Here is a 13,018-nt window from a genome sequence, read left to right as displayed (position 1 = left end):
AGGCAAATGGTCAAACATCTTGAGAGACTGGAAATCTACAAGGCGCACATGGCAACTGGTTGTATAAACCATAGAGATGTGGATGCACTGTTTACTGCATGGAGATACTTTTACATTAATTAATGTTATTAACGGACAATGCTGGTTTCATTGTTATATCTTATATTTTTTTTCCTTTTCACTATTTATTTTGTTTATTTATCTATATTTTGTCTGCTTGGGCATTTTCCGTTAATTTTTATATATATTCCGAACACATTTTATGTTCTATATTTAATGTTCTATTTTTTTGTAACCAAGAAAGATCGTTAAAAATGATTGAAAACATTATTATTTTATTAAATTTTGCTGGATTGATAAAGGTGTAGTTTATTTAACTTAAATCATTAACCTATTATTTTCTTTAAAACTGTAAATTGTATTGTAATTTTGAATATGGAGTAGAGAGATTGTAATGTTGTGGTCTGTTCTGATAACTTGTGACATCATGAGAAGAGTGAAAGAAATCTACAACCAAATAAAAACAGTTGCAAATCTATTCAATTAGAATAAATTTAATTATGTTGAATTCTGAGTTCTTTAAGAGTATATATCACTATTCAATATTTTCATTCTGAATAATGTGAAAATAGCAGAAATAATGCAAAGAAATGAATTAAATCATTATAATTTTAAATTTATCCTGTATCACATCACCCATTTTTGAATAATATCAAATTAATTGCTAAATTTGTTACTTAAATTACTATTTAATGTTATTTATATTCCAATTAAAAATCTTATATTACTTACAATCTTCTTCTCGTCTTTTTACTTCAACTTGACCATCTATATAGTTTCTACCATATGGTCTAGGTAAAGCAATTACTAATCTAAAAAAAAAATACAGTAAATTAAATGATTGTTAACTATATATTTCTATAAAATATATTTCAGAAATATAAAGAAAACTAATAGACCAAACTTATCATATTTTTAATTGTAGATATTAATTAAAATAAATATTTTTCAGTGTCTTAATTTATATATACATTGTTTATATAATCCTGGGGAATTGGAAGATTTACGTTGGATGGATATATATTTTCAACAGATTCAGAATGTTGTTATCTTCCTTATAGTTGATGGTATTTTTTTTAAAGCTGCTTTGTAAATTTCCATCAAGATATCTGGGCTATATTCTATCTGTTGTTCTGTGTAGAATTTTTGTCCATCTGCCTAAAGGAACACCAAGCAGTCATAGATGAAGGCCTCATATCCATTGTTCTATCAGCATATGCCAGAGACCCAGACATGGAAGTCCATTTCAAATGGACTGAAATGCTACACAGAACAACAGATATAATATAGCTCAGATATCTTGATGGAAAATTACAAGTCAGCTTTAAAAAAAAATTCCATCGACTATAAGGAATATAACATCCTGAATCTGTTGAAAATATATATCCATCCAATGTAAATCTTCCAATTCCCACAGGATTATGTATACAATGTATCCACCTATCAACAACAGTCATGCATCCTCCAATTAGCAATGGCAACATAGATGTTCCAAACTGTTCAAAAATCATGCACTTCCATATTAGAACTCTAGCTTGACAATGTCCTTTAAAAATGGATGAAAATGTTTGCTTTTTAAGTGTCTGTTTTGTTGGTTTTTTAATTATTGTGTTTTATCAATATTAAACAGAAAACTGCTGTTGTCTTTTCATTTAAAAATAGTTAAAAATGTTTGTTTAATTAGTAAAATTATGTTTTCACTGGATATGTTGGTATTTAGTGTGTTTTTTATTTACTTATTTGCATCCTGTTTTATGAGTTGTATGCTGTTTATAGACAGTCTACAAGGTTTTGTTTTTATTGAATTATTTTTATTTAAAAGGTAAATGCAACATAGTATCAAGATTATATGTTCACAACTAATAATGTCAGACAAGAGTGAAAATGCACAAATGTAATTTTTTCAATTTGCGAATGTGAAAATTCACAGCAAATCTGTGGTCAGATGAGTGCCATTTTTCATGCAGTGCATTAATAGTTGGCTTTATTTTGGATGCATATACATCAACACAGATCTTGTAGATTGCAATACACTGTTTTTTTATTACGTACAGAAGTATTTAAAAACAAAAAAAAAAGGACATAGGCAATATTAGGTACAGTACATCCTTTTGATTGTAACTGGCCTTCCTTTTTCTTATTTCTGTTTTTATAAAATTCAATGAAGTTGCTCTCAATTCTGGCCTCTCACTAATTTGTATGATCGTTTTACTTATATCTATGTCCATTTTTTAAAATATTCAGATACTGTACAGTACACCCTTCGGCAGGAACAACACTAACCCAGTATTTCCTTGAAACAATGTTAACACATCTGTCGTTTTTCACACTCATCTGATGACCATAGGCTTTGAGTGTATCTTCCAGCATGCAATGACCACACAATGTCATGAGACAATAATGGACAATCCAGCGGCTCATCCATACCATGCAAAGTGATTTTTCACATCCTCGTCTGTCTGACTGTTCCCATATGTTTTATGCAATCTTGTGATATCTGTGAAAAACAACAAATGTAAAACCACACTCGTCTGACATTAGCCTAACTGTCCCAGTTTGTTTGCCTGAGCCATTAACCTTTGTCAGAGGAAACAGCCATCAGTTATGGAAACATTTTAAGCAACATTTTGAATTGTATAAGAAATCCAATAATACTATTGAAGGAACAGATAAGCATTTTGGAACAGATTTGCATTCACTAACAAAACAGATCACATATTTGTAAACATGTTAGAGAAGTTTGATGAGTATTGTAAACCTTGCACCAATGAATCCTGTGAGAGCTGCATCTTTTGCAATTGATTGTATTCAAGGTGAAAGAGAGCCTTTTCAACAGTTTCTTTTAGACCTGTGTACTAAGTGAGTACACTGAAGTCCAAAATTAAACCAACAACACAAAACCTGCTTAAAATGAACACCATGAAATGTGATTAGAGGAAAAATTACTGTTTTGAAACATTGTAAAGTATAAATTATTATAATGAGTCAGTCAATCAAAAATCACTTAAGAGAGTGTCTACTTTACATAAAAATGTTAAAACTTCTGCAATAAAGCTATTTTATTTATTAATGAAGACTAATTCAAGCATTATAAAATTCAAATACCAAAATCTAAACAGTAAATAAAACAAAATTACATTGAAAACTTTTCATTTTAGTAAAAATCACAACTTACATGAAAGGTGTTTTATCAAGTGGTCCATAATAATAATAATTTCTTCTGGTTACAACTCTCCTCTTCAAAAGTAAAAATTAAATATGTAATAAGAAAATTATTCTTTTATAATAAATTTTTATATTTCAAAATGCAGTTCACATAGTTTTATTTATATGAATTATTTTAGAAAAAAGAAAAAAATAACAAAGGTAACTTAATGAACTTATTTAAAAAATGGATTTTAACTAACTAATCTTTAATACATTTTTCAAGTCAAATTCATAATGATACCAAACATAACTTTCTTGGTATTGTCCAGAATGTGCCTTGAAAAACTTATTAGATTAATGAATATTGTTTTCAAAAATCATATATTAATCTTGAAAATAATCAAACCTATATTTCTATCCCTTCAGACTTACATCAACCCTTGATTACTCATGTGAGTAACTTATGTAGCCCATTAGTTTTATTTTATACATAAAATTTAAGGAATTCCAAATGAAACCACCTGGGTTTGAGTAGCTTCCCGTTTTTTGGTAACAGCCTTATTGTTTTTAGGTAAATATTTTATCATTTGTTCAAAATATTGAAATTTATTTGCCTGTGTGATCATTGTCACAAATGCAGCTAAACTCATAGATTATTTTGTAAATGTATCTAAATTTTTTATGATATATACATAGATTTGTGTATTTACAATTATTTCATTGACTTACAATATGCCATGTAATTATGGATGTAACTTTTAAATGCCAATTGTTACTCTTATTAATCCCTTCAGTGTTTTGTCCACAATTGTGGAAATCAAACATATTTTACTGTAGAGTTTAATATTCCACTGTATATAGTTCTGTTTTGTATTTGCTATATTAGAACGACTCTGTCTTACCCTTTAGCAGTCATTTTTACAATTCTTTTAGTTTTGTATGTTTTTTATTATTACTTTTGTCAGCTATGTCAACAAGTGTTGTTGCTGGGTTACTTTTAACATTTAATAGTAAGTATAACTTATAAAAAATTAAGTTATACTTAATTTTTTATAAGTTGTAATTAAAAACAAAAATACTTTCATGTAAACAACATTCTTTATAAATACTTAAAATTAAAAATTTGTGTAATTTATAAGAATCATTTAATTAATTTAGCAACAAATCTCTGTATACATTTGTGATATTTGATACTAAAGCTACTTAAACCACATTATACAAATACTATTAATACAATAGTAGGTAATTTTATAAATTTTTTGTGTTTACATATTTGTTTATGAATAAAAACATTATAATATAGATAACTTGTTGAAATTTTATAATAAAGTTTGTCAAATTTATATTTTTAGAAGTAATTTTATTCAATTTTTTATTGATAATGTTATTAATCTGATAGCAAACTGATTTGCAGTAAAGGCAGTACATCTCTTTGGAAACATTGCAACCTCTTAAAATTTCAATTTAATGATAATAATAAATATAATATACATAACAATTATGATATTGAAGGTTATAAGAATAATTGAAGAATATGAAAATATATTCGAAATCATTGAAATTCCAAGTTCTATATAATCTAAAAAACACCAGGATAAGAAAATGTCAGTGTTTTTATAATATCTTGTAAAGTAACAGATGACAAACAATCACTGGCATCATGTCTGATTAAAAAAAATAACAAAATGCAGAATGAAAACATGCTAATCAAAAACCAAAATTTGATGTTAAAAATCAGATGGATTTTTATAATTTTCATGAAAAATAATAGTATCTATAAATATCATGTAAATTATTGACATTTTTGTACATTATTTAATAAAACTTTTGATTAAAGTTTTCATATTTGGAGGTACTCATGGAGGATTTGAGTGTCATTTGTCACAAATATGGACAAAAAATTAATCTTTTATTAAATTAATTAAATTCATGAAATTTATTATAAATGGCATTCATTTACTTTATTTACATAAATTTTACCAAAACTATTTTTTCCTGATAATATAAAAATATGTGAATTGAGAGTTAAATGTTTGTACATTATATTGCATGATAGATAAACAACATCTGTTTGGAATGGGACAAATTCAGACAAATAGGTCATAGAATCTATGTATGCTGATGCCTTTCAAAAATAAATTATTTAAGATTAAGTCACTTTGTTTTGATTTATTGTAGTTTTTCCAATTTTTGTAAGTCTATTACAAATTTAAAATATTTCCGATCAATGCAAAAATAATATGAAAAGTAAGGTTTTATATATGTGGAAGAATTCTAGGCAAATATCGAGGCAATTAGGTCTGAAATGCATACTGTTTAAGGAACCCTCATGCTTGAGTATTTTGCAAAACACTAACCAATAAAGTTTAAAGACATAAAGAATGGTTGAAAAGATTTCAATACTGTTTTTCCTGTCTAAGTAGTAAAACTCATTATAGTTATATCATACAATTTAGAAATTTTAGTGAAAATGTATAATAAAAATAAAAATTTCTTATAAACATCTTTGTGAAATCATAGAATTCTGCACAGTTTGAATATTTCTGTATTAATCTAAGTAGAAAAAAGCACTATTTTAAAAATGCATCAAAAATTAACTTATTAATCTCCAGATAACATAGTTAATACTGTAAATATCTTAAAAGATATTTTTATATTGTATCAAAAAAACAACAAACTGAGAATATTTAAAAACAAAATAAACATGTTAATTTTTAAATTAATAATGTTAGAAATACTATTTTAAATTTTAAATCTTACCATATTATCAAAATGTATTTTTACAATTAACTCTTTATATCCCATTTTCCTTCCAATCATTCCTTTTCTCATCTATAAATATGAAAAAAATTATTATTATTATTATTATTATTATTATTAAGTTATACAATATATATTGAAATGAAAAAACATTTACCTCTTCTTTATTTATTGTTTGATTCTGAAAACAGTTTAAAAATAATTTTTTAACAAACTACTTTTTAAATAAATTAAATATTTACTTTATAATTTATTATAAAGTATTATATTACTTCATATAATTTTTATAATTAATTATTTATTTCTTATTAATTTTATTCATACAAATTTAATTGAAATTCAAAACTAATTCAATGTATAGAAGAAACATTCTCAATAATATAATAAAGTTAAAATTTAAAGAAATTAAAATGAATAAATTTTAGCATAAACCTAAACTTAAAATCATTTCTAATATGTAAATAAAAATGTTAGTTTAGTTTTAATTGAAAAGTTCATTAAAAAATTTTCAAAATTCAATAATTTTAAAATTTGTTAAATACTTTTTTGTACATGTCAGTGTGTTTATTTCTCTTTGGTGCAGAGCTGTTAGTTTAATTGTTTCAAGTTTTAGTTGCATTTTCATTGTGTTTTGGAAAATAAGTACAACTCAAATTAAATTTTATGTTTGAGTGAGAAGAGTAGTTTTCTCATGAAATTATAAAATTCATCTACTAGTAAACTGGAGAATATGTAACACAGGGAGGAATTAATTACTGTGATGCAATTCCTTAACAGCATAGAAGTCATTACATAAAGTTTAACCTTTAACACCTTCCACCCACACATATTTTGCATGTTAATTTTTATTTGCCATTTTTATTTTCTATTTATATATTGTTAAAATTTTTAATTTTATTATTAATTTATTCTTCAATGGTATTATATCACAATCAAATATTCAACCATTATCAATTGTTTTTCTTTTCAAATCTTGAATATCTTCAAATAGAATCATTCAATTTATTCAAATTGATAACTGAAACAGATCTATCAATTGGATCAAAAACTTTTCAATTTTTAATAAATTTATTGATGGAGTTTACAAGGTGTTTTTATTCAAGTGTAGCTTTCTCAACATGCACACACATTAACCAAACTGAAAAGAAAAAAAATATTTACAAAAGATTATGAGCTCAAGCACCAGCCAAAAATTAAAAAAAACATTACTAGTTTAAAAAGAATGTAGTTGTGTGAAGTTATTAACAATGGTAGACCATGGATAAAACAACATTAAATGTTGTTTTATCCATGGTCTACCATTGTTAATAACTTCAATGATATATAATCAACTCAACTTCAAACTCATAATCAACTCAACTCATCATTCTTCTTTTATTAGATAAATAGACTTTAGTTCATAAGCCAATAGAGGTGTGTCAGGTGAAGATTTTAGTATATTATACTTATATTCCTTCAGGCATATTCTGAGAAATCTTAAAGTAGCACCAACATATATTGCTAAGCCATAGAATCTTCTCTGAAAGATTTTGCAAAGCATGCTCATAAATCACTCAAGATTTTTTAACTTTGATTTTCTTTAAAACATTTGAGAAATGCATTTTTTCCCATTGCTAGATATTCAGATTTACCCACACAAACAATATCATTGAGAACTCTGATAACCATGTCATGACTTCCCCCTTCTAAGAGGTGTCAATGAATGTAATACAGTTAAATGAATAGTGAAAATACTTTCTCTGCTGTTTCCCTGAATATACTTTCACACCAAAAATGGTATTCTCTACTCAATGCAAACATTAATAGAGCTAAAATAACAGTCTTCTAATTAGAAATACTGGAGGCCCTGGAGATTTATAAAGCCAACTTAAAAGGCAACTGTATTAACTTTAAAGATGGTGAGATTATCGCGCATGCGTGGAGATACCTGTTTGAGGAATTCAAACGGAGCCAGGCAGAGGGGTGAAATGTGATATATACAATGTTTAAAATTGAACAACATCATTCTAATGGTCCAAGTAGGAAGCCAGTTTAGTTCAGCACCTGAAGCAGGCCTTGGTGAAGGCCTAAAATGTTCAGAAGTTTTGTTTAGTTCAATACTGGTAAAAAAGGTTTTATTTGTGGCAGTTAATAGAGCTAGTAAACACAATGATAAAGGGGAATCAGTCAATCATAGAATATATTTATTGTCTTACCAACACTCATGATAAATACACATGATAAATACAAGTGTGTGAATATAATTTTGATAACAAAGAAGTTGCACTGGTCGTTTTTAAAAAAAATACCAAATGACCACAAAATGCTGATCTGTAACTTAGAATGAAACATGATAAAATAACAATGGCAAGATTACTTGTGAAAGAAAGACAAATAAAAGACAGGTATGAAAAGAATGATGTGAAAAATATGTGAAATCCTTTATCACGTGAAAAACTGCAGATAATTTCAAGAATGGTAATAAGAAAGAAGGAAGGAAAGAGTATAAGAAGAATCATAACAAAGACCTTTACGAAGACCTTTCACATCCTCTTGGGTTCTGGTAAGAAGATTATCTATTGCTTATTTTGTGGGAAAATGAATCATATTGCTAAGGACTGTTGGATTAGTAAAAACAACAAAAGAAGGAAGAAGAAAAAAGAAGAAAAAATCATATGTAAGCAACATTTGTTGTATACACATGATTTTTTTTTCTTCTTGATGTCACTCATCACAAGCATACAACTAACAAATGAACATGACACGATGATGTATATATTATAAGACTTTAATAAATAGATGACTGCATATAAAGTAATAATTAAACATGTTCACAACCTTTAAGCACAAAACTATTTAATAAGAAACATTTTTGGTCTTATTAAGAATAAAAAGACTAGCTTCAAGTCAATTAGTTCTATCGAATGTTGTAAATTGAATGGTTAAGAATGAATATAAGAAAAAGAATATAATTATAAAATGCTGAACATTTCAAATTTAAACAAAAATAGAACAATGTAACATACGTAAATAAAATAACATATAAAGTACTGTACATAAAATGTATAAATGTAGGTAAATAAATAATATAGTAAAAAATATTAAAAATGACAAAAAAAGTAAAAGTTACAGGATATAAATCATTCATACAGATGATAAAAAACAAAAGTACCAAATAACTGTAATAAAAGCTGCTATGCATCATTGAAAGCTGCTATGCATCAAAATTCAAACCATGTCCTCAGCGCTGTTGAGAGTTGTATCTTTATAGTTAATAGATCAGCCTTGACATGTTGATTTTTATATTTTGAAAACTTCCATGTGTTGTAGAAGATATTTATTTCTGTTGATTTTCATGATTTTAGCCTGGTTCCAATGTACATTAACTAAACCATCAAGAGCATAAGCCAAGAGTCCATATTAGATAGACTTCTAAATATCATATTTATGTTCTTTCAAGTAAGTTCTGAGAGATCTAAATGTTACACTAATATATACTAAATCATAATAAGTTCTCTGGTCTATGATGGGAATGGAGTATACTCCTGGGATACTTAACAGGTCCACTGTATCCTTATCATTACATAGTATTTTTGTAAGTGGTGGAAAATCTTTATAAACTATTCTCTTGTCCATCTTAACCTTCATTATCTGTGAAAAAAATGTTATGTTTTGGTTGGAAATACTCCATAACAGTACAACAATCCTTAGAGCTATCCATAGTGTCTGGTGTTTACAAAAGAGAAAGCCATCAATAAAGTTTGTATATGTTACCGGCAAAACCCGATTTTACGCCAAACTAGTTTGGCCTAGGCAAAAGGGACTAGTTTACCATTCAATCATTAAACAAGAGAACATTTTTATAAAGCCTGTGCCTGAATTGTATTTCAGAGGGTATCTGTGTCATTTAATGTTAAAAGTGTGTTGGTTTCAGCTCTCTTGGGGTTTAATTCAGTGCTGATTAGTTGTGATGACCTGCTGTTGAGCTGTTTTGCATATTTCTTAATTTTGCATTTTTCCAGGTAGGTGATATTTATTAAAATTTATTAATATTTCTGTATTTTATTTTGTAACGGCATGGGGTCGTCACAGTTGGACAGTTTGTTCATGTGTATTAATTATTATGTATGGGATTATGCATTGATGTACTGGTTGTTGTATTTATGTATTATTGGGTTGTTTGGAAAGTAATTTCATCTTTTAATTACTAGAGGAATTAGTTGTATTTTTACCAGCCAATTTCATTTTAAACCACATTTTCATTATATATTTTGACAGCTGACATTTTAAGGCATTTTCATAAAAGTTTGTTTGATTCTGTACAACTGCTTTTTTTTGGTGTCCCATCAAATAAGGAAAATCAAAAGCATCATTTTCGGCATATTTTGATTTATTGCCAAAAAATTAAAATGCTATTCAAGCAAGAAAAAAGTTGTGGTACATGTATGGAGAAGATGTGTTGAGAGAAAGACAGTGCCAAAACTGGTTCACAAAATTTCGTTCTGGCAATTTCAATATTGAAGATGCACCATGTTCTGGATGGCCAGTTGAAGCAAATGAAAACAAAATAAAGGTACTGACTGAAGCAAACTGCTGAATAACAACACGTGATATCGCTAAGAGATTAAATTTAATAAGCCAACAAACACTTAAATAATCGGGCAATTATATGGCTATAATTAAATAATAAATACAAATGAATTTGGTATAGAGGCAAGCATTAGGTGCCATCTCTTATCTAAAATAATAATAATTGCCCGATTATTTAGGCGTTTGTTGGTTTATTAATATATCATCGGGCTTTGAGATGTATTATATTTATAGAGATTAAATTTGTTGAATTGAACCATTTATGATTACTTGAAACGAATTGGTTTCGTTTCAAAGCTCAATTTATGGGTTCCACATGTTATTAAAGAGAGATGCTCTCTTTGGTGGGATTTTAAGGAAAATTTTTTTTTGCGCTTTCACCAGACAATTTAACAACTGATTAGAAAGTGTACTGCCATCGAGTAAACAAATTGAGTAATATCATCAAACAGTAAAGGCCAGAATTGATCAACAAAAAAGGTGTAGTGTTTTACCATGATAATGCCAAATTTCACACAAGTTTGGTAACTCATCAGAAACTGTTACAGCTTGGATGGGATGTACTACCACACCCACCATATTTGCCAGATCTGGAACCCTCGGATTATTACTTGTTCTGGTCTTTACAAAAGTTTTTAAACAGTAAAACATTTACTTCAAATGAGGATCACTTGGATCAGTTTTTTGTAAGCAAAGATCAAAACTTTTATGAACCAATATTGAACCAATATACAGTCAAACCTGTTTTTATGCGGGGGATAGGGACCGCATAAAAGAAAATGCATTAAAAAAAAATCACGCAAAACTTCACAAGTGGCTATAAAAAATAGTTTTCGCAACACAATTAAAAAAATATTTTTTTTATGTAATGAATAGGGACCGCATAAAAAAAGTCTCACGTAGAAAATAACTCGAAACCGTACAAAATAACTAGGAATTGCTTTTTTTAACTCCTTGGGCCTTTTTCTGCAACACCTAATGTGGAAAAAAATCCTCTAAGAATTTTAATTTTTATTGTGAGATCTGGATTTTACCAGAGTCACTTTTTGTAATAATTCGTTTTAGGAATTTTCCCCTAGTATAAACATCCTGTCGAAAAACGGCCCTGGACGAGAAACTATGCGTCCCCGGCCAGATAACTGTCAACAATCTTTTGTTCTTAAATTGTATCTAGATCGTCTTGCAACCTTAGTTTACACTTAGCGTCCGAATTCGTCATGTATTTTGAATCCCGGGAACACCTATGACACAAATCGTCATCCGCTTACGATCACGTGACCGATTTCCCAGGCAAAAACTTATAAAAGCCACACCTTCCACCCCCTCAGGGGAGTCTCTTATCATCTGTCGGACACACACCATCGCACGTCGTCGCCGTCTCGGACCTCTTGTCCGAACGTTTCCGCGCTCAGTCACGAATATATAAAACTGTGCCTATTTCGGATACTACTCTCCACATCAAGGATATTAAGGTGTTAACTCTAAGGAAATAATAATGAGGTATGAACCGAATCTGTGAGCTCTCTCTCTCGAGTCCTACGCGCTTTAGGGAATTTAGTCAGATTTTGTCTCTGTGTCCTTTGTTAAATATTAATAAATCTTGTTTTTGTTGTTAAATGGTCTCCTCTTTGTCTCGAATATCGCTTCGCCTTATCGTCGACCCCATCCGTCTCACCTCCTATCCACTCGCGTAACGCGCACCGCGTAACGATCAGAAACAAAACAGCCATTCTTGACAACCGAACCGGAAACGGGAGATACGACTCGCTCCTGACCCCCCCGTTCTCACATATTGGTGTCATTTGAGTGGGGTTTCGACCTTTTCGGAACCCTAAAAGGCGCCAGAAATCACATATCGGTTAGACCGATCTCACATTATATTTATTAATTATTTCCACTTAAATAGGAATCTAACATTAAAAAGTTAAAAATAATCGTTAAATAATGATTTTATTTGATAAATATAGCTGCAGGAAGTGTTATTTCATTTAACAAGGCGTGAAATTTCACACCTGCAGTCTAAAGCTGGAGGGGAGCTAACTTACTGCATCTGTTCAAATATAACATAATATTTATGGTTTTTATGCTATTAAAATAAGAGGGGACCGAAATAAACGTATGAGAAATAAATTTTACTGAATAAAAAATGAAAAAACCTGCTGATGTCATAGAAAACAACCAATAGAGTTTTTAAAAATTTTACAGGAGTCAATTATGTTCCAATTTGATTGAAATTTTCATATACCGCACAAAAAAAAATCGCACAAAACAAATCGCACAGAAAAAGACCGCACAAAAACAGGTTTGACTGTATAATTCAATAAAATATTTATATATTATAAGAAAATTGTTTTTTCCCCCCCATGAAAAAAAAATGAAATTACTTTCCAAACAACCCAATACATATAGAATTTATATATTGGAAATTGTAAATATGCACTAGTTATTGTGTTTATGCAATGGATATTGTATTTTATGTAAT

General features: G+C 28.5%; 1 protein-coding gene across 1 annotated transcript in view; it reads right to left on the bottom strand.

Moving 5' to 3' along the window:
- Nucleotides 1-13,018, bottom strand: part of LOC136972708 (voltage-dependent calcium channel subunit alpha-2/delta-3-like) — a 185,847-nt gene that overhangs the window by 12,830 nt on the left and 159,999 nt on the right. Inside the window, exons 21-24 of the mRNA XM_067267315.1 lie at nt 6,125-6,148; nt 5,968-6,039; nt 3,236-3,297; nt 793-872 (exon numbers count right to left, since the gene is read on the bottom strand). Coding sequence (XP_067123416.1) covers nt 793-872; nt 3,236-3,297; nt 5,968-6,039; nt 6,125-6,148 — 238 coding nt within the window. The remainder of the gene's footprint in view (nt 1-792; nt 873-3,235; nt 3,298-5,967; nt 6,040-6,124; nt 6,149-13,018) is intronic.

Source organism: Centruroides vittatus, unplaced genomic scaffold (assembly GCF_030686945.1).
Source record: "Centruroides vittatus isolate TY-2023 unplaced genomic scaffold, ASM3068694v2 contig_301, whole genome shotgun sequence".
NCBI classification, from domain to species: Eukaryota; Metazoa; Arthropoda; class Arachnida; order Scorpiones; family Buthidae; genus Centruroides; species Centruroides vittatus.
This window is presented reverse-complemented; position numbering and strand designations above follow the sequence as displayed.